Source organism: Salvelinus fontinalis, unplaced genomic scaffold (genome assembly GCF_029448725.1).
Source record: "Salvelinus fontinalis isolate EN_2023a unplaced genomic scaffold, ASM2944872v1 scaffold_0257, whole genome shotgun sequence".
NCBI lineage: Eukaryota > Metazoa > Chordata > Actinopteri > Salmoniformes > Salmonidae > Salvelinus > Salvelinus fontinalis.
Window position 1 is genome coordinate 84,346 of NW_026600466.1, and position 21,760 is coordinate 106,105.

A 21,760-nucleotide genomic window follows, 5' to 3' on the forward strand; every position below is an offset into this window, starting at 1 on the left:
CCTATTCATCCACTATCTAGATCATACTCTATATCCACAACCCTATTCATCCACTATCTAGATCATACTCTATATCCACAACCCTATTCATCCACTATCTAGATCATACTCTATATCCACAACCCTATTCATCCACTATCTAGATCATACTCTATATCTACAACCCTATTCATCCACTATCTAGATCATACTCTATATCTACAACCCTATTCATCCACTATCTAGATCATACTCTATATCTACAACCCTATTCATCCACTATCTAGATCATACTCTATATCTACAACCCTATTCATCCACTATCTAGATCATACTCTATATCCACAACCCTATTCATCCACTATCTAGATCATACTCTATATCCACAACCCTATTCATCCACTATCTAGATCATACTCTATATCCACAACCCTATTCATCCACTATCTAGATCATACTCTATATCTACAACCCTATTCATCCACTATCTAGATCATACTCTATATCCACAACCCTATTCATCCACTATCTAGATCATACTCTATATCCACAACCCTATTCATCCACTATCTAGATCATACTCTATATCCACAACCCTATTCATCCACTATCTAGATCATACTCTATATCTACAACCCTATTCATCCACTATCTAGATCATACTCTATATCTACAACCCTATTCATCCACTATCTAGATCATACTCTATATCTACAACCCTATTCATCCACTATCTAGATCATACTCTATATCTACAACCCTATTCATCCACTATCTAGATCATACTCTATATCCACAACCCTATTCATCCACTATCTAGATCATACTCTATAACTACAACCCTATTCATCCACTATCTAGATCATACTCTATATCTACAACCCTATTCATACACTATCTAGATCATACTCTATATCTACAACCCTATTCATCCACTATCTAGATCATACTCTATATCTACAACCCTATTCATCCACTATCTAGATCATACTCTATAACTACAACCCTATTCATCCACTATCTAGATCATACTCTATAACTACAACCCTATTCATCCACTATCTATCTAGATCATACTCTATATCTACAACCCTATTCATACACTATCTAGATCATACTCTATATCTACTAGCCTATTCACGGATGTCACATCGTGTAATTTCATTGTTACAAACGTTCTGATGCCTGACACTATGAACGTTCTGATGCCTGACGCTATGAACGCTCTGATGCCTGACGCTATGAACGCTCTGATGCCTGACGCTATGAACGCTCTGATGCCTGACGCTATGAACGCTCTGATGCCTGACGCTATGAACGCTCTGATGCCTGACGCTATGAACGATCTGATGCCTGACGTTATGAACGTTCTGATGCCTGACTATGAACATTCTGATGCCTGACGTTATGAACGTTCTGATGCCTGACGTTATGAACGTTCTGATGCCTGACTATGAACATTCTGATGCCTGACTCAATTATGAATTAGTTCAGTCTCTTATACAGTATAACTGTAACAATCTCATATTTTTCAAATTCTTCAGCACTAACTTCCTCAAAACATCCACAAGCTAATCGGTGTCTGTCCCCAGCATCTAAATGCCCCATCATCTCCCAAGCAGCCTGCTGAAGCCCCGTTACAGAGGAGAGGGGAACACTGATGTCATTATTACAACAAGCGCACTGCATTTCCCGGAAAATCACGAGCTCCCAATCTCATTTCAACACTGAACTAATTCAATCACCTCCCACTGATGAGATCCTACAGCCTCCACTGGGCTTGATCTCCCAGAGCCCAGAGGGTGGGGAGAGATTTGATCTCCCAGTGCCCAGAGGGTTGGGAGACTGGAGAGAGTTTTGATCTCCCAGTGCCCAGAGGGTTGGGAGACTGGAGAGAGCTTTGATCTCCCAGTCCCCAGAAGGTGAGGAGACTGGAGAGAGCTTTGATCTCCCAGGGCCCAGAAGGTGAGGAGACTGGAGAGAGCTTTGATCTCCCAGAGCCCAGAAGGTGAGGAGACTGGGGAGAGCTTTGATCTCCCAGGGCCCAGAAGGTGAGGAGACTGGAGAGAGCTTTGATCTCCCAGAGCCCAGAAGGTGAGGAGACTGGAGAGAGCTTTGATCTCCCAGAGCCCAGGTGAGGAGACTGGGGAGAGCTTTGATCTCCCAGTGCCCAGAAGGTGAGGAGACTAGAGAGAGGCAGAAAAACAATCAAAGACTAATGTTGTTTTAACCATTATCATCTGCACACAGGAACCATGGCTGAGTCAATAGAGTATGAAGCGCTACTAACACCGGTATTAAGACTGGAGGTTAGGGGGAAGTGGAATGCAGTTGTGTGTGTGTGTGTGTGTGTGTGTTTCTCTATGGCTTTATGTTGTGCTCTACGTTCAGTTTTAAAAAATGAACAAAAAAATGCAACCTTTCTACTGTAATAGCCTGCCAAGGATCCAAAGAACCTTCCATTTCATCTTTCAAAACAACGATATCACTGAGGTGGTGTAGCAATTCAAAGGGCGAATGAAAAGGTGAAGGGAAAACGTGTCATTTACTCCAAGACGTGCATTTCAGTATCAGGGACTGGAGCGTGAAGCCTACACCATTCCTGTGACTCGTTTATGACATGTCATACAACACATCAAACCAGGATTGCACCCCTCCATCTTGTATTTTCACATTGTTCCAATACCTTCCACATGCTCCTTTTCAATCCACAATGGATCATGGCTTCACAGGCTAATGCCTCACTACGCATACCTGTGCTACAAAAACCTACCGTCAAAATACTCTGCAGTTCAAACTGCTGATGTTGTCACACATTGAGTAATGAGTAACCCTCTCCCTCCCTCAACTATGGTTCAACCAGCCCCCGTAGAGAAACTACTTAACTAGTCATATAAGCCATACAGCTCAGTACTGGTGACTGATTAGTGAACGGTGACATATTAGTGCATTACATGGCATAAAGCCATGTGTCTATTGAGAACAAGCTGTTAATGGGTCTATACGGACCATCTTCTATCAAGTCAGTGGTCTACACTGGACATCAGGTAGTCTGCTCCCAGATCTGATTGTGCTGTATCGCCAATTCCTATGGTCATTGTTATGCTAAACATTCACAGGAGTTGGCTATTCAGCAAAAACAGATCTGGGACCAGGCTAAGGGGAAAAGTAAACAATTTTGTCAATTGAGTGGATAGCAAGCTCTTACCCAAAGTATCTATGCACTATTCAGATGCTTTCTGTTTTGCAGTGATTTAATTTGTTGAGGGGGAATGCGAGGAACACAGAGTGTCTAAATGAGTTGGAGGAGTGGGGAAACAGCAGCGGAATTCAATTTCACATGTTTCTCTCCAAATGGAAGCTCTGCGGGAGGAGATCCGCTGAATGTAAACGGATGTTTGTGTGTGGGGCGGGGGGGGGGGGGGGGGGGGGTGCTGATGAAAATGAGTCTGACAAAGCTGTTTTATAGTCTAGTTTTGTATGTTTGTTGTAGTCTCTAGTTTGATATTTCTAATAACTATTTTGTCAACTGTGTACCACGGCTAAGGGCTGTTCTTATGCACAACACAACGCAGAAAGCCTGGATACAGCCCTTGGCCATGTACCACAAACCCCCAAGGTGCCTTATTGCTATTATAAACTGGTTACCAACGTAATACAAACAGTAAAAAGTATTTTTTGGTCATACCTGTGGAATATGGTCTGATATACCACAGCTTTCAGCCAATCAGCACCCAGGAGCTAAACTACCTGGTTTATAAACGCAATTAATCTGGTAACTACATTACATTTTAACCATTAAAAAAAATCTAAAAATCTCTCACTGAGGTGAAGTATTTTATAAGCTATACCAATAAGTCGGGATCACTGATCAGGGCCCGTATTTCCAAATTGTTTCAGAGTAGCAGTGTTGAAATGAATAGATATGTACAGCCACGCAGCTAATCAGAGACTCTTATCATTTCCAGCAATGAACTGCCTGTTTTAACATACCCAAGGCTCCAAACTGAAAGCTGCACAAGTAATATCAACCATCATAGCTTCTTAAATGTACGTCTTGTGTAGAACTGAGTACTACTCTCTGTATCTGTGAAGTCAGAGGATTTCTCTGTCACATAAAGTATTGTACAGTATCTCTTTAAAAAACAAATACTGTAACACAAACTGTTTATAAATGGCCATTTTAGAGGGGTCCTTAAAAATAATTTGACACAACAACATGGATCTCTGTGGCCTTTCAGAGACCGGCTTGACTGCCAACTGCCTGTGATAGTCCAAACACGGGCTGTGTGGCTCGACTTCAGTAGCAGGTCATTCATTGTTATTATAGGAAGGGAGATCTAGTCTAGGAGACACACAGCCATTGGCGTGTGCAAAGTACACAAAATAAGTGTGAATACACAGGCAGAAACAGGCAGAAAGAGACAGACAGGCACTAGTGTTGTAAGACCATCATTTTAACTTGAATACCAGGTTTAGCATCACGAAACTTGATAGCATCATGATACGCGATACCAAAACGATTCCACGGGGAAAAAAGATGGCATATTAGCCAAAGTCACAGAAAGGCACTTGATCCAGACAGATATTTTGAGTTCAATATCATTATATTTGTCTAAGACAGCCATGTATGCATTAATGAATCAATTATTCAATCACACAATCAATTCGTCAATTCGTTTTTACATAACAACATAATGGTCATTTATTTGAATGTTAAATCCCTATTGATAATCTGGGTAATCAAGATGTAGCCTAGGCCTGTTCACAATACAGGTGAATGCATATTCAATAGAAGTGTGTGCATGCATTGAGTTATTGAGCTTGTTTTGGCTGATTTCACCGGGCTGCAGAGGAAAAACAATCTACTTCCTTTCCATTTGGGACTTGTTTTATTGTGCTTACCAACAGATATCTGCTGGGCTGATAGACTGACTTGACAGGCACGGTACTCTAGAGCTATAAGGAGACATCTGCTGGGCTGATAGACAGACTTGACAGGCACGGTACTCAAGAGCTATAAGGAGACATCTACTGATAGACAGACTTGACAGGCACGGTACTCTAGCTATAAGGAGACATCTGCTGGGCTGATAGACTTGATCCTCTCTCAATCAGTAGAAGACGTGAAACACATTTGACAGCACCAAAACTTTTTTCATGTTCTAGTATCTAACAAGTACAGAAGTTTAAGTATACCGTGCAACACCCTCCCATCTGTCCTTAGATAATTAGTCAGGCACACAATCACAAAGGACAGAGTCACGCTATCGTACATTCAGACCATGAGGATCAATCAGCGCCTTAGTAAGGTCAAATGAAGAGAAAGAAGAATTAACGAGAGAAAGAGAGAGATCAGCAGACTCAACGAGAGAGAGGGTGAGCATGTACCTAACACCTTCCATCAATTTAATCCTCTAATAATTATTGACTTTTCTCCCGGGGAAGTTCAATTCCATTTCAGGTTCCATTTATGAATATGATAAATCATAATTGGAAGGTCGGCGGAAGTCAAGAATCGATCGCTCAAATCAGTCAATGGCGTGGTTCCCCTTGAACACAGGGCACTGGAGGAGTACAGATTAGATGAGTGATCTTTCTATTAAAAGATAACAGCTAGATTGAGGGGATTATGACCTTTTCATGTGTGATCTGGGAACATGAGGGTATGAAGAGGAAGAGGATGGTTGGAGGATTCTGGATTTCCTGCTTATTCCCTCCTGATTCCAGAAACCCTCCAACTGGGATTTCTAGAAAACCAGGAAACATATTGAAAGTTCACAAAATGTTTCAAGCCTGTGTGTGATTGAGCTATAAGGTATTGGTTCCCTAGAAGCTGTTGGAGAGATATTATCAGACTAAGATGAGAAGTGTTCTTTGCTGTGGACTTACAGAGCAGTCAGAACGGACCTAATCCTCATTGTCTGCCACAGCCCTCTTCCTCACCCCTCGACCTGACAGGCCTGACATAAGAGACATACAGGAGTCTCAATCGGTGCAGCTGCATGGAGCTTATGCAGTACACAGATACAAACACACAGGCAGACATGCATACATAGTAACACACACACAAATGCATTAGGGCAACCCCCCCCCCCACCCCCCCACACACACACCTCTCTCGCTACTTCCCCTCTTTCAGTCAGTGTTGCCATTTGCATCTCTCTCCCTCCCCATTGTGTGGCACAAATCAGTTTGACGGGAAACACAGGTCCCGCTCCCTCGGAGCAGTCAGTCACTGTGCGCCTCTCCACTCCTCGTCCCCAGGGTAGCACGCTGTTACGCAGAAACAAGACCACTAATACACAGATTGCCTTTTCTCCTCGAGATAGACAGATACACAAACACACATGCAGGCAGACATACTGTAGAAGGACACACACACACACACACAATATAAATTAAGGGAGAAAGAACCTCATTTTGTAACTCAATTCAAGGTGGACTACTGCGGAGAGTCAAATATTTTGTTTGACAAGCCATTTTGAAATTCAAAAAGGGGAATATGGCAGACTGGGGGATAGAAACGCGTGGAACAGAGGGCCTATTATGAGCGTGCCTGGGTGGGAGGTCCTACGGGGCAGGAGCGGAGGCTGAGAGACAAACCTCTGTGTTTGGATCATGGTGTAGCTGTCATTTCAACACTGCCTGCCCCGGGGTGAGGTAATACAGCTCTGTTCTGTTGCTGCGCTGACAAAAACAACTCAAAAAGGGGTAGTCTTAAAAAAAATGTGGTTATTGAGAAATATCTTGGAAATGGCAATGATGACCACCCCGCTCGCTCTCTCCCAACCGGCACTTTGGAGGAGAAAATAAAGAGAGGAAAGGATATAGCAATTGCCTGCATTCAGGCCCATGATAACAAATCTGTACCTTGGAAGTGGTTTCCCTGTTTCCATCATTTATTCATGGAGTCGGGACTGGATGGAAGGAAAAGGTCTCTGTACTATGATTCTAGTCCAGAAAGAGAGAGCCTCTCTATATTATGATTCTAGACCAGAAAGAGAGCCTCGCTATATTATGATTCTAGACTAGAAAGAGAGCCTCTCTATATTATGATTCTAGACTAGAAAGAGAGCCTCTCTATATTATGATTCTAGACCAGAAAGAGAGCCTCTCTATATTATGATTCTAGACTAGAAAGAGAGCCTCTCTATATTATGATTCTAGACTAGAAAGAGAGCCTCTCTATATTATGATTCTAGACTAGAAAGAGAGCCTCTCTATATTATGATTCTAGACCAGAAAGAGAGCCTCTCTATATTATGATTCTAGACTAGAAAGAGAGCTTCTCTCTATTATGATTTTAGACCAGAGAGAACCTCTCTATATTATGATTCTAGACCAGAAAGCGAGGGCCTCTCTATATTATGATTCTAGACCAGAGAGAACCTCTCTATATTATGATTCTAGACTAGAAAGAGAGAGTCTCTCTATATTATGATTCTAGACTATAAAGAGAGCCTCTCTATATTATGATTCTAGACTAGAAAGAACCTCTATATTATGATTCTAGACCAGAAAGCGAGAGCCTCTCTATATTATGATTCTAGACCAGAAAGAACCTCTATATTATGATTCTAGACCAGAAAGTGAGAGCCTCTCTATATTATGATTCTAGACCAGAGAGAACCTCTCTATATTATGATTCTAGACCAGAAAGCGAGAGCCTCTATATTATGATTCTAGACCAGAGAGAGAGAGTCTCTGTATATTGATTCTAGACCAGAAAGAGAGAGCCTCTCTGTTCAAAGAGCTAGCTAGAGGAAGATTAAACATACAGGGACATGTCTCCTGCCTTCCCTCTGTGTCTCACACACACACCTATACCCATCTATACAAACCCACACCCACTCAGCTGTGGGTCCATATGTAGCTATAATGAAGCCTTTAGATGAAGCTGTGGATTAATGGAAGCATACGCGGTGTGCTTCACTGGAGAGCCGATGTAATTAAGCTTCCTAAGCTCTGGGCGTGTGTTTGTAATGAGGGAGACGGAAGGGCCCCTTCACTCACTCACACGCACGCACGCACGCACGAACAACCCTGAAAGATACTGTTTGTTAAGGATATGTAACAGAATGTACCATCTCCCTCAGGTAAAGAGACAAAGAACAAACAGTCCACCATCCACAGCAAGTAGTACTACACTCCTGTCACTGCAGAGAAGTACAGCCTTTATTTATCATGGGAAACACAGCTAGTAGTACTACACTCCTGTCACTGCAGAGATGTACAGCCCTTATTTATCATGGGAAACACAGTGCCCTTTAATTACATTAGTAATGTACATCAGTTTATTAGGTACACCCATCTAGTACCGGGTTGGCCTTCACTTTGCCTCCAGAACAGCCTGAATTCTTCGGGGCATGGAAATGTTTCTCAGTCGGTATCAAGGGACCTAATGTGTGAGAGGAAAACATTCCCCACCCCATTACACCAACGCAACCAGCTTGCACCGTTGACACTAGGATGGGGCGATGAACTCATGCTGCTTACGCCAAGTCCTGACTCTGCCATCAGCATGACACAACAGGACTCGTTGGACCAGGCGATGTTTTGCCACCCCTCAATTGTCCAGTGTTGGTGATCGCGTGCCCACTGGAGCAGCTTCTTCTTGTTTTTAGCTGATAGGAGTGGAACATGGTGTGGTCGTCTGCTGCAATAGCCCATCTGTGACAAGGAACGACAAGATGCTATTCTGCACACCCCTTTTGTACTGTATCGTTATTAGCCTGTTTGTGGCCCGCCTGTTTGCTAACGCGAAACTTGTCATTCTCCTTCCACCTCTCATCAATGAACTGTTTTTTGCCCACAGGACTGCGGCTGACTAGATGATTTTTGTTTGTCACACCAATTTCAGTAAACCCTAGACACTGTCGTGTGTGAAAAGTACAGGATGCATCGACGATCATACCACGCTCTAAGTCGCTTAGGTCACTCGTTTTGCCCATTCTAACGTTCAGTCGTACAGTACCTGAATGCCTCGATGCCTGTCTGCCTGCAGTCAATATACAGTTGAAGTCATACTGTTTACATACACCTTCGCCAAATACATTTAAACTCAGTTTTTCACAATTCCTGACATTTAATCCTAGTAAAAATTCCCTGTCTTAGGTCAGTTAGGTTAACCACTTTATTTTAAGAATGTGAAATGTCAGAATATTAGTAGAGAGAATGATTTATGTCAGCTTTAATTTCTTTCATCACATTCCCAGTGGGTCAGAAGTTTACATACACTCAATTAGTATTTGGTAGCATTGCCTTTAAAAATGTTTAACTTGGGTCAAATGTTTCAGGTAGCCTTCCACAAGCTTCCCACAATAAGTTGGGTGAATTTTGGCCCATTCCTCCTGACAGAGCAGGTGTAACTGAGTCAGGTTTCTTGGCCTACTTGCTCGCACACGTTTTTTCAGTTCGCCCACAAATTTTCTATGGGATTGAGGTCAGGGCTTTGTGATGGCCACTCCAATACCTTGACTTTGTTGTCCTTAAGCCATTTTGCCACACTTTTGGAAGTATGCTTGGGCTCACTGTCCATTTGAAAGACCCATTTGCGACCAAGCTTTAACTTCCTGACTGAGGTCTTGAGATGTTGCTTCAATATATCCATATAATTTTCCATCCTCATGATGCCATCTATTTTGTGAAGTGCACCAGTCCCTCCTGCAGCAAAGCACCCCCACAACATGATGCTGCCATCCCCTTGCTTCACGGTTGGGATGGTGTTCTTCGGCTTGCAAGCCTCCCCCTTTTTCCTCCAAACATAACAATGGTCATTATGGCCAAAAGGTTATATTTTTGTTTCATCAGACCAGAGGACATTTCTCCAAAAAGTACGATCTTTGTCCCCACGTGCAGTTGCAAACCATTGACATGCTTTTTTATGGCGGTTTTGGAGCAGTGGCTTCTACCTTGCTGAGCGGCCTTTCGGGTTATGTTGATATAGGACTCGTTTTACTGTGGATATAGATACTTTTGTACCTGTTTCCTCCAGCACCTTCACAAGGTCCTTTGGTGTTGTTCTGGGATTGATTTGCACTTTTCGCACCAAATTACGTTCATCTCTAGGAGACAGAACGTGTCTCCTTCCTGAGCGGTATGACAGCTGTGTGGTCCCATGGTGTTTATACTTGCGTACTATTGTTTGTACAAATGAATGTGGCACCTTCAGGCGTTTGGAAAATGCTCCCAAGGATGAACCAGACTTGAGAAGGTCTACAATTTATTTTCTGAGGACTTGGCTGATTGATTTTAATTTTCCGATAATGTCAAGCAAAAAGGTACTGAGGTGAAGGTAGGTCTTGAAATACATCCACAGGTACACCTCCAATTGACTCAAATTATGTCAATTTTCCTATCGGAAGCTTCTAAAGCCATGACACCATTATCTGGAATTTTCCAAGCTGTTTAAAGGCACAGTCAACTTAGTGTATGTAAACTTCTGACCCACTGGAATTGTGATACAGTGAATTCTAATTGAAATAATCTGTCTGTAAAAAATTGTTGTAAAAATTACTTGTGTCATGCACAAAGTAGAAAACTATAGCCAAAACTATAGTTTTTAACAAGAAATTCGTGGAGTGGTTGAAAAACGAGTTTTAATGACTCCAACCTAACAGGCTGACTACACCGCTCGCAATGCACGAGCATTGCAAAATAATTTTAGAAATCTCTATTATTCAATTATTGCACCCACACTGCTCGCGCACGCGCGCCAACGAGTGTCTGCGTTGCCAAGGGCTAAGATAGAAGTCAGTTCTATTTGTGACGCAGATCGCGCTGCAAGTCCTGCCTCTCCCATCTCCTCATTGGTTTATAGAAGCAGGTACCCACATGCCATTTTCTCATTGGTTTTCCCACGTGGGTGACTAAAGACGAACGAGGTCAGTGCAGTTAATTTATGGAAGTTGCCAATCACAATATAAAGTGAAGAGAAGAGAGAGATGACTAGAAACGATTCAGTTGACAATTTTATGTGTGGATTAATTGGTGGAGTAGAGGACCTTGTGCATTTCAGGTAAAATAACAACTCAATGTTTATATTCCAGGACAAATTAGGTAGCAACAGCAAGCTACCTAAATATGACAAATTAGCTAGCAAGTGCAAGCCTGCTAGCTAAATTGCCATAAATGTTTAATGGTTTTCGACCTGTCCCCAAATTAATATAATTGGTTAAGAGTTTGTTTTGCGTGTCGTGTCGTGATCGCGTTTGGTGTGGGGGAACAAAATACATTTATGCACGATGGCGCACGCTCCACAGCCGGTTTGGGTTACGTGTAAGGGTATGTAAACTTCAGACTTCAACTGTAGCAATCCACGGCCACGTGTCTGTAGGAGCTAACCATTTTCGTGAACGAGGTGGTGTACCTAATAAACTGTGTAGATTTTGTTAGATTTGATTATTGGAGCTCTAAACATCACACTCCAACAAACTGAGTCAGCTGCACTATCAAACTGGCATCAGCCAATAGAGAAAGTGTACTGGTGATGGGTGACTGTGTGAATGCATTACTGTATATCGAGGTGAGATCTTATGTCTAGTAGAGAAAAGACTGCTCTCTTTAAGTGTTGGATAATCCCTTGGCCAGGCTAACTCAACATCTCTCAATCTCTCTCTGTTCTACAGTCAGCTTCATTTAAAAAAGAGATTGACCGTTGTCTCAAAGTCTCTACATGTTTTTCTAATTATAACGTATTCCTTCAGAAATCACTGAATGGCTTCTACATACAGTGGTGTGATGATAACAATTACTTTTAACCCCCCACCCCCTTCATCCAAGTCGATTTATTTAACTTTTCTAAATAATGTGATTCCTTGAATCTCTCTCCGCCATTCAGGTCCCTAGCAGTCTGCGGAACCCGAGCTAAGCATTGTGACAGCAGAAATGAAAGGCAGAGAAATCTCATCTTCGTTTAACGCTGCCAGGCATTCAACCACGGGCCCAAATATTGTTTTATTATCTTTTTCACATCTGAGCTACCGAGGGGAAAGGACAAAAGTTAGCGGCTATTTGAAGCACATTTTTTGAAGGAAATGTTAATATGGACTTGTCGAACGGGGCCATCATTTTGTGTATGGAGCTTGTATGCTAGGTTAGCGTTTCCTATCAGAAATGAAATCATACCTCGAGGCCTGCGAGGGAGGGTCGTTGAGATGTTTCACCTGTTCAGTGCTAAACAGGTGACACTTAGCATTGCTGTGACTCACCTTAAAGTTTGCTCGAAATGCAATCATGGAAATTGTGACATATGACCGATTATGCAGGATCTGAAAATAATTCCTCTCACTTCCATTTTACACACAGGCAATGTCTCAGAGGAACGGGGTTTGAAAAAAACGATGAAACAAGCAGGCAAACAGTGCTGTCAGGCGCCGCTGATTGAAACCACAAGGTCATCGCAGAGCGAGGGAGTAAGGGGAGAGAAACAGAGGAAAAGCTGTGGAACAGTGAGACTCTCCAGGGACTCACTCTCCAATCTCCCCCTCGCTGTCTGTCTGTGCGTGTGTGTCTGTGTGTGTACCTGTCCAGCGCAGGACTCTGTTATAGTGTTGAGCTTGAGGTGCAACACGGGGCGCTCTTTGTTTTGGCACCTCCCTTGTTCTATTCCTTCCCAGCTCTGTACCTCTCCACACCCCTCCCTCCCGCCCTCCCTTACCTTGTAGTTCTCCACTCTTGCTGTACAGCTCTCTCCTCTGTTCCCTCAGGTAGGCACTCATGCTGATGGCGTGAGACGACGACTCAAACCTGGAAGAGAGAAACACACTTTCACTCTAGCCTGGTCCCACATCTGTTTGGGCTGTCTCTCTAGCCTGGTCCCACATCTGTTTGGGCTGTCACTCTAGCCTGGTCCCACATCTGTTTGGGCTGTCTCTCTAGCCTGGTCCCACATCTGTTTGGGCTGTCTCTCTAGCCTGGTCCCACATCTGTTTGGGCTGTCTCTCTAGCCTGGTCCCACATCTGTTTGGGCTGTCTCTCTAGCCTGGTCCCACATCTGTTTGGGCTGTCTCTCTAGCCTGGTCCCACATCTGTTTGGGCTGTCTCTCTAGCCTGGTCCCACATCTGTTTGGGCTGTCTCTCTAGCCTGGTCCCACATCTGTTTGTGCCGTCACTTTAGCCTGGTCCCAGATGTGTTTGTGCCGTCGCTCTAGCCTGGTCCCACATCTGTTTGTGCCGTCACTCTAGCCTGGTCCCACATCTGTGCCGTCACTCTAGCCTGGTCCCACATCTGTTTGTGCCGTCACTCTAGCCTGGTCCCACATCTGTTTGTGCCGTCACTCTAGCCTGGTCCCACATCTGTTTGTGCCGTCACTCTAGCCTGGTCCCACATCTGTTTGTGCCGTCACTCTAGCCTGGTCCCACATCTGTTTGTGCCGTCACTCTAGCCTGGTCCCACATTTGTTTCTGCTGTCTTGCCAACTCCTATGGTCATTGTCACGCCTTAGCCAAACCGATCAGGGACTAGACTACTGTCACTCCTATTCAGAGACCCAGTCCTTACACTACAGAGGTCAGCAGTTAACACCCAGAGATACTACTACAGGTCTGCCTTGTGGTTGGGGTACATAACGTAAAATGGCTTTGGCTAAGTCCGTATGCAACAGCCTGAATCAGCACACTAATACTATAGACATCCCTACTGTACAGTAACTTGGTTCTGTTAGGGTTCTGAAGTGTTCCCCCTTTTCCTTGACTAAAACGCACTTTCAAAGGACATTCTCCATCAAGTCAAGCATGTTTTATAGTACATCAGTAGGCTTAATCTAGGTCCGGTAAAACTGTCCCTCAATGCTCAAGTTTTTTAGCCTGTCTGTGTCTTACTTGAAGAGCGACTGCTTGGCACGTTGGGGTTTCTTCTTGGCGAAGAAGGCTGCGAACTCGCTGCCGGTGCTGGCGTAGGTGAGCTGGGCAGAGGGCTCGGCAGCACTTTTAGTGTTCTTCACATCCAGGTAGTCCATCAACAGAACCTAGAGAACATTGCCATTTCAGTCATTTAGCAAAGGTTTGTGTACTTACTTAGATTTAGCAGACGCTCTGGGAGCGACATCCAATAAACGCATTCCACTAAGTAAAACAATACATATGACATGTCATCAATGACAATTTACTGACAGACGGCTCAAGTTCTTTGTTTTTCAAGGTAGGACTCATCCAACGGAGTGGAGTATAGAGCAACAGTCATCACTGTGAGTGGTGACAATCTAGCCTAATCTACGATCCTCCCAAGAACAACACACAACTAATGTACATATTATGATGTCAGTTCATGTATGTAATAGCCTTATGTCATATAATACATTGAACATAAGGAAGTATGTTGTCAGCAGCACAATGATCTATAACTGATTGTGTCATCGAGGTTAACACAGCAATCCACCAAAAAGTTCCGGCGAGTCATCAAAATATCACATCCCCCATTTCTAAGTCCGTCTACATATTTAAAACCCCCTCCGTCCATGTCTCATCAACGCTCATAAATACCTGATACAGATCTAATAACAACCCCAGACTGACAGATATTGAAGATGTCGGGTAAGGAAGTTAACTTTCCTCGTTGTCTTCCCCCAGTATCTCCCCATCTCTCCACGACAACATATGTTCTAAATTAGCCTCCCATTCCTAATGGCTTCATCATTTAGCAGGGCCATTTAGCCCGTGTCGTTCTAATTCTGACCCGCGTAGCGTCGTGGCGGGGCGGCCCAAAGTGGGGCGAGAGTAATGGTGGAGCAGATGGAAATACAGTCGACCTCTAATGATGTCATTACTGCTGGAGAAAAGACCCCCGTCACCACGGAGGGAAGACTTCAGCACACACACTAGTGTGAGCAAACTGGCATGGACACACACACTAGTGTGAGCAAACTGGCATGGACACACAGACACACACACCTACCCGCCCCTCCCCCGACAACACACACGCCGACCCACTACACAGACACACTTTTCCCTTCTCTCCCCCTCTGGAAGCCATCACTCAGGCCCCCCTGCCACCCCCCTGCCCTCTAGCGACACCGTGCAAGCCTAGCAGAGAGCGCTAATCCTGTCAGTGTATTAATTACTAATGACCATGTGATCTGCTGATGGAGCGCGGCCCACTACCTAACCCGGGAGACTTAATTAAATGCCGGCGTTAGGCTGATGAAGGGGCTCCGACACTAATATATTGCATTAGAGGGAGTAAACTTGAAGCAATTAACCACACCAATAGGACAGACAGACGGCCGGACGGGCAGACGGACAGAGGGAGAGGGTATGAACAGGACAGATGAGAGAGGGGGAGATGAGAATAAGCAATATCCCCAAAGGAGATCAGATGGTGGTGGTTTCCCCTGACTTGCTAGGAGTATCACAGATTATTGTGAAATAGACACACATTTATTTTGGGAAATTCATGACAGGCACACAAACATTTGTTTACCTTTTTTTTTATATAGAAAGTGCATTTCAATCACAGATAAAAACAGCGGGTTACTTAAGACAGAAAGGACAGGTGGGAGGTTAGTCGGGGAGGATGGGTGGCCGTATAACGGGAGTGTCTAGCAACCCAAACAACTCACGTTATGAACAACTTTAGCATTTTAGCTAATTAGCAACAACTTACTACTTTTTAACTACTTAGCTAGGATGTTAGTTAATCCTAAACCTAACCCTTTAACTACTTAGCTAGCCTGTTAGTTAACCCTAAAGCTAACCCTTTAACTACTTAGCTAGTATGTTAGTTAACCCTAAACCTTTAACTACTTAGCTAGCATGTTACTTAATCCTAAACTTAACCCCTAGTCCAGCTAACGTTAGATACCTAGCTAGCCTAGCTAACATTAGATGACAAGCTAACTTTAGACAATACATTGGGATTTGTGTAATGTACACAGATGTGTTATGTAGAAAGAAAATAATGTAATACACACAAAGTGCGTTATGAAGAAAATGAAATGACCTCTCTGAAGACGACATCAAATCAAATGTATGGTATGAGACTGGACAGACTTCCTTTTGACAACAGACTACTGCAAACAGCCTGCTGCAAACTCCGGCTCAAAGCACAATGGATATGAAGTGCAGAGGATCAGAACAGTATCAGTTATATCATAAATATGTGGTTGACAATGCCTCTGAAATGTCCTGAAATGTCGATTTATGTGGCAAGAGTGGGGATTATTATATTAATCCTTGCATTGAACATGCTATATTGCTGAGTCTGTAGGTGGGTGTGTGGGTGGTTTTTGTGAGGGTTTAAAAATATTTACTTCCACCTGATAAACTTGCTCATTGAAAATGTCAATAAAAAGTTACTGTGACAGAAATTATTGTGTCAATTGTGCAAAGTACTGACAGAAATATGTAAAGTTTAGCTATGTACGTTTTTGGCAGCTGAGCCCCAACAACAGTGCCTTGGAAAACCCCTCCAACACTTTGCCAAAGTCTCTGTTGCCTAGGCAACAAGTGGATTGTCGGTCATCCATGACTTGGTTATTTTACACTGAAACTACACCTCAACGGACAAGTGATGCTATCATATTCAATACTTAACATTTTCACTAAATAGATAGGCTTTCAACTTACTCTGTAAAGTTATGGAAATAAAAGTTAGCAAAATGAGAAGGAGTAAAAAGCAACCAACAGCTTCTCCAGGTTACTCCAGTCAAGACAGGCACTGTTACATGGGATGATAAATAACACTTTGGCTGCTACAAGTTAGCTGGTCTTGGCTGTAGTGGAGTTGCCTTGGGTACTGCTACTTTTTCTCCCTCTATCTGCTCTCCCATTTCACTGGCCCTCCAAAATGTAAGTAACATGTATTTCAAATAGCCGGATATCCAACAAAATTGTTAATTGTGAAATTATTTCAAACCCCCAACCCAAGTGCGTGTGTGCATGCGTGCATGTGTGTGTGTGTGCATAAATGCCCAGACGGGCGGTAGTTTTGATTGTTTGACGTAACTGTGGTGTGTGTGTGTGTGTAGGAGAGAGGTGTTTTGGGCGTTAGGATCGAGGTGCAACACGGGGCGCTCATGTGATTCAAATCACCTTTATTCCAGCAACAACAACATCTCATTCCAAACACCTTTCTCCTCAAACATATTAGGTCTTATTACCATCATCTTTAAATGGCCAGGTAGACGCCTCATTACCCTAACAGACCTCGTAGAGGCAAAGAGACAAGGATGGGAAGGTTGGCTGCTGCTCTCAATAGAGAAACGGAAATTAGAATTGGAGAGAGAGGAGAGAATGCTTGGGAGAGGAGAGAATGCTTGGGAGAGGAGAGAACGCTCGGGAGAGGAGAGGAGAGAACGCTCGGGAGAGCAGAGGAGAGAACGCTCGGGAGAGCAGAGGAGAGAACGCTCAGGAGAGCAGAGGAGAGAACGCTCGGGAGAGCAGAGGAGAGAACGCTCGGGAGAGCAGAGGAGAGAACGCTCGGGAGAGCAGAGGAGAGAACGCTCGGGAGAGCAGAGGAGAGAACGCTCGGGAGAGCAGAGGAGAGAACGCTCGGGAGAGCAGAGGAGAGAACGCTCAGGAGAGCAGAGGAGAGAACGCTCGGGAGAGCAGAGGAGAGAACGCTCGGGAGAGCAGAGGAGAGAACGCTCGGGAGAGCAGAGGAGAGAACGCTCGGGAGAGCAGAGGAGAGAACGCTCGGGAGAGCAGAGGAGAGAATGCTAGAGAGAGCAGAGGAGAGAATGCTAGGGAGAGCATAAGAGAGAATGCTAGGGAGAGCAGAGGAGAGAATACTAGGGAGAGCAGAGGAGAGAACGCTCAGGAGAGCAGAGGAGAGAACGCTCGGGAGAGCAGAGGAGAGAACGCTCGGGAGAGCAGAGGAGAGAACGCTCAGGAGAGCAGAGGAGAGAACGCTCGGGAGAGCAGAGGAGAGAACGCTCGGGAGAGCAGAGGAGAGAATGCTAGAGAGAGCAGAGGAGAGAATGCTAGGGAGAGCATAAGAGAGAATGCTAGGGAGAGCAGAGGAGAGAATACTAGGGAGAGCAGAGGAGAGAATGCTAGGGAGAGCAGAGGAGAGAATGCTAGAGAGCAGAGGAGAGAATGCTAGAGAGAGCAGAGGAGAGAATGCTCGGGAGAGTAGAGGAGAAAGCTAGGGAGAGGAGAGAATGCTAGGGAGAGGAGGAGAGACCAGAGGGAGAAAGGGAGAGAGGAACAGAAAGGGAGAGAGGAACAGAAAGGGAGAGAGAAGGGGTTGCGAGGGTCTTGGTCACAAGCGACTAAGGGATGATGAACAACAAAATGATCACAGCTGACAAAACATGAGCGCCCCGTATCGCACCTCAAGACTAACGCTATAACAGAGGCCAGAGCTTGCTAGTCTCACACATTCCCAAACACATAGGCCTACGCATACAAAACACACACGAATGCACGCACACACTCTCACAAACATGCATAGTCAATATGTAGCCTACACACACACAGACCAGAGGTCCAGCGCTCATCGAAGACAACAGCAACAAGGTGGAACAGAGACAAAGCAGAGCCTTGCTAACTACACCAACAAAACAAACAGCGATGCACAGAGATGCATATGCATGCAAACCAGAGCAGAGTGCACATCTCTGCTCCACATCAAACAACCGTAATGACTGTGAATGCAATTAATGCCCCTGAAAGCGTTTCTGAAAACAACAAAATAATGAATGCGTTTCATGGCTTGAATGCTATGCTAATGGAATAATGCTATGGATCTTATGCTCCCTCGGTCCGACGTAGCGCTAATCTTCGCTAATAACATCCTATGGATTTAAAGTCTGGTTCATGCAGAATATCTATGAAGATGTCCAACATGACACCACTTTTCTGTACTAGTTGCTGTGTACAGATTGTATCTGCTGCTATTTCATTTGGTTTTGTTGTGTTCTGCTGTTCATCTTTTCTTCTCCTGTTTGTCTTTATTATTATTATTTATAAAGAAATAAAAAATAAAAAAATGATTTTGAGTCTGGTTCATGTTTGAGTTGAGGGATAAAGGCTACACTAGTCTCTAATGTATCCATTAGCCAAGCTGTTGATGAAGCTAAGCCACTGACTTTGACTAGCCAGTGACTGGAAGTCTACAGGTATAGTAGCATACGCTAGCGTGCCGGAAGACTTCCAATCACTGCGCTTCCAGTCATCATGCTAACGCTATTTAGCATTGGCTCGTGACACTACCTTCAACTTCCTTCATACTGCACGCAGAGACATAAAAATGGTATCCACAAGTTCATCTGACTCTGGGCAAGTGGAAAAATGCAGAGCCTCATATAGATTTTCCTCAGATGTAGCATTGCACTAATGTATCCTAGTTGTGCCACTGACATACATTAGCCAATGAAGTAGCCAAGCAAACAAAGCCAAGCATGTAGCCTAGTGACAGAAGTCCCAATGGATGACACATGACAGTGTTCCATTATTGGAGGGTGGGAGCCGGGTCGGACTGCACTGACCCCTACCAAACAGGCGTCATGGTACGGCCCCAGATTGGGCCAGCAGTAAAGAAATTAGATTGTCACCATTGGGGACTTTTACTGTGACCTTCACAGGGGTGACTGGCTGGCTGACAAACTCTTTGAAACCCCCATGGCTAGCTGCCACCCCAATCTGAAGAAGGAGAGATGAGATGTGAGGCCGCACTTCAAGAGAGGGATGTTTTAACACCCAGCAAATCAATATTCATGGCCGTGTACCAAGAAAGATCATTGGGAAATGGGTAGCGAATAAAGCCGCTGAGAAACTGCAAATCGCTCTTCACACCAGATAATAAACTGAGCCCGGAGTTCATGGATGGTGAGTGTGTGTGTTTGACACACAGACACTTTGATAACCGAGTGTTGGCCACCATTTTCAGCTCCCCCACACAAAGACAACCACTATATTAGCCATTGTTCCTCTATACACTCGAGTGACTTGGGTCTGGTCCCAAAACTAAATCAGCCCGCTGGGCTGCAGTTAGTGCCTGTTCTCTCAGGAGAAAAGGCATTATGGACGTGTGCCACTGTCGTTCATTACCAGCAGCGAAGCCAACCTGCGTTTCCTTTGTGTTGGGAGAGGAAGTGTGTGTGTCTTAATGAGCAGGATACACAGGGCTTTGTTGGATCTATTACAGTAGTCCTGAAGAATCAGTCTAATTAACCAACGCAGCCCACTGAAGGGGTTCCAGGAGTACACCTGTGGTGGGATGGCTGAAGAGTTCATTAAAGGGATTCCAGGAGAATACCTGTGGTGGGATGGCTGAAGAGTCTATTAAAGGGATTCCAGGAGAACACCTGTGGTGGGATGGCTGAAGAGTTCATTAAAGGGATTCCAGGAGAATACCTGTGGTGGGATGGCTGAAGAGTCTATTAAAGGGATTCCAGGAGAACACCTGTGGTGGGATGGCTGAAGAGTCCATTAAAGGGATTCCAGGAGAACACCTGTGGTGGGATGGCTGAAGAGTCTATTAAAGAGGTTCCAGGAGAACACCTGTGGTGGGATGGCTGAAGAGTCTATTAAAGAGGTTCCAAGAGAACACCAGTGGTGGGATGGCTGAAGAGTCCATTAAAGAGGTTCCTTTGACTAACTTTCTGTCCATCAAAGTCGTCCAGAGAATTATCTCGGTAATCAATGAGCTCTTTGATTGTTTCGCTCTTCTGCTTCTCCCTCACGACTTGTGGGAACTTTGTGAACTTTACTAGTGAAATCCATTCTTTTAGGAATGAAGTCCCCCTAGACACATGTTCTTGTTGAAAATGTATTGATTGATATCTCAGCTGGTGGCTTCGGGTGAAAGCCCCAAAAATTGCCTTGGGCACAAAAAGATTTTACTTCCTGACTTGCTTCCAACAACCTCAGAACGTTGAGAGTTCAGCTTTGTCCAGCTCTTTCCCCTCTGGACTGGACCACTGCAGACCTTCAAGGTGTCCCAACTGGACCGTACCCCTGTTCATCATCCCTCTGAACACTTTGACAAAGAAACATCGCTACAGGCAGCCTGTTGCATTTCATTCCTCTTGTTGTCCTTGCTCTGTCCCAAAGCAGTTTGACAGTTTTTTGGACTGAAGAGACATAGAAAGAACGTCAATAACGTCAAAAAACATCAATAGCAAGTCTAAGCAAGCATGGCCCTGGCAATGGGTCTACATGGATTCCTGCTCTTACACAAATGAACAATATGACTCTTCTGTATCGCAACGCCTTGACCGTTGAGAGCCACACACAAACACACACACACACACACCTGTACTCGCATACACACAATTGAGATAAGCAATGTTTAAAGGAGAACATGCTGTGCATCTCTAGGAGAACGGGAAACTATAAAGCATACCGTCAGATTAGAATAATTAGCTTAAAAACCTCCCTTCTCTCAAACACAAAAGGAGGGGCGATGATGGAATTTCGACACAATCAATATACTAGCTTCACCGCGCCCCAGTAATATGTAAATATGACACATCGGGGGTGGATGGGTGGGGCAGGACTACAGTGAAATAGTGACATGTTGATTAAAACGTTAGGAAAGAAACACAGCAATGTCTCTGCGCATCATATTTAATTAAAACAGATCATTGTCGTCTGGCTGTTGTTTCCCTGGCAGTTCAATTTGCCTTGTTTTCACTTGGCTGACAAGCCGTGAGGAAGGCCTGCATATTTAACTCCCTCACATACTACTTTATAGATTTCTATACTTTGAACATACGCTTATCCTTTGTCTCGGCTAATCTCTGGCTGTGCTATGATTTATTCAGTGTGGTTCTGCCCCAGCCACAGGCTCTCACTGTGTCAATAGAAAAGGAGGAGAGTATTCACTACTACAGCT

At 44.3% G+C, this 21,760-nt stretch overlaps 1 protein-coding gene across 1 annotated transcript in view; it reads right to left on the reverse strand.

Annotated features, from left to right (window-relative positions):
- Positions 1 to 21,760, reverse strand: part of LOC129845257 (exocyst complex component 4-like) — a 104,496-nt gene that overhangs the window by 30,084 nt on the left and 52,652 nt on the right. The window contains exons 8-9 of the mRNA XM_055913130.1: positions 13,804 to 13,949; positions 12,641 to 12,729 (exon numbers count right to left, since the gene is read on the reverse strand). Of these exons, the coding sequence (XP_055769105.1) occupies positions 12,641 to 12,729; positions 13,804 to 13,949 (235 nt within the window). The remainder of the gene's footprint in view (positions 1 to 12,640; positions 12,730 to 13,803; positions 13,950 to 21,760) is intronic.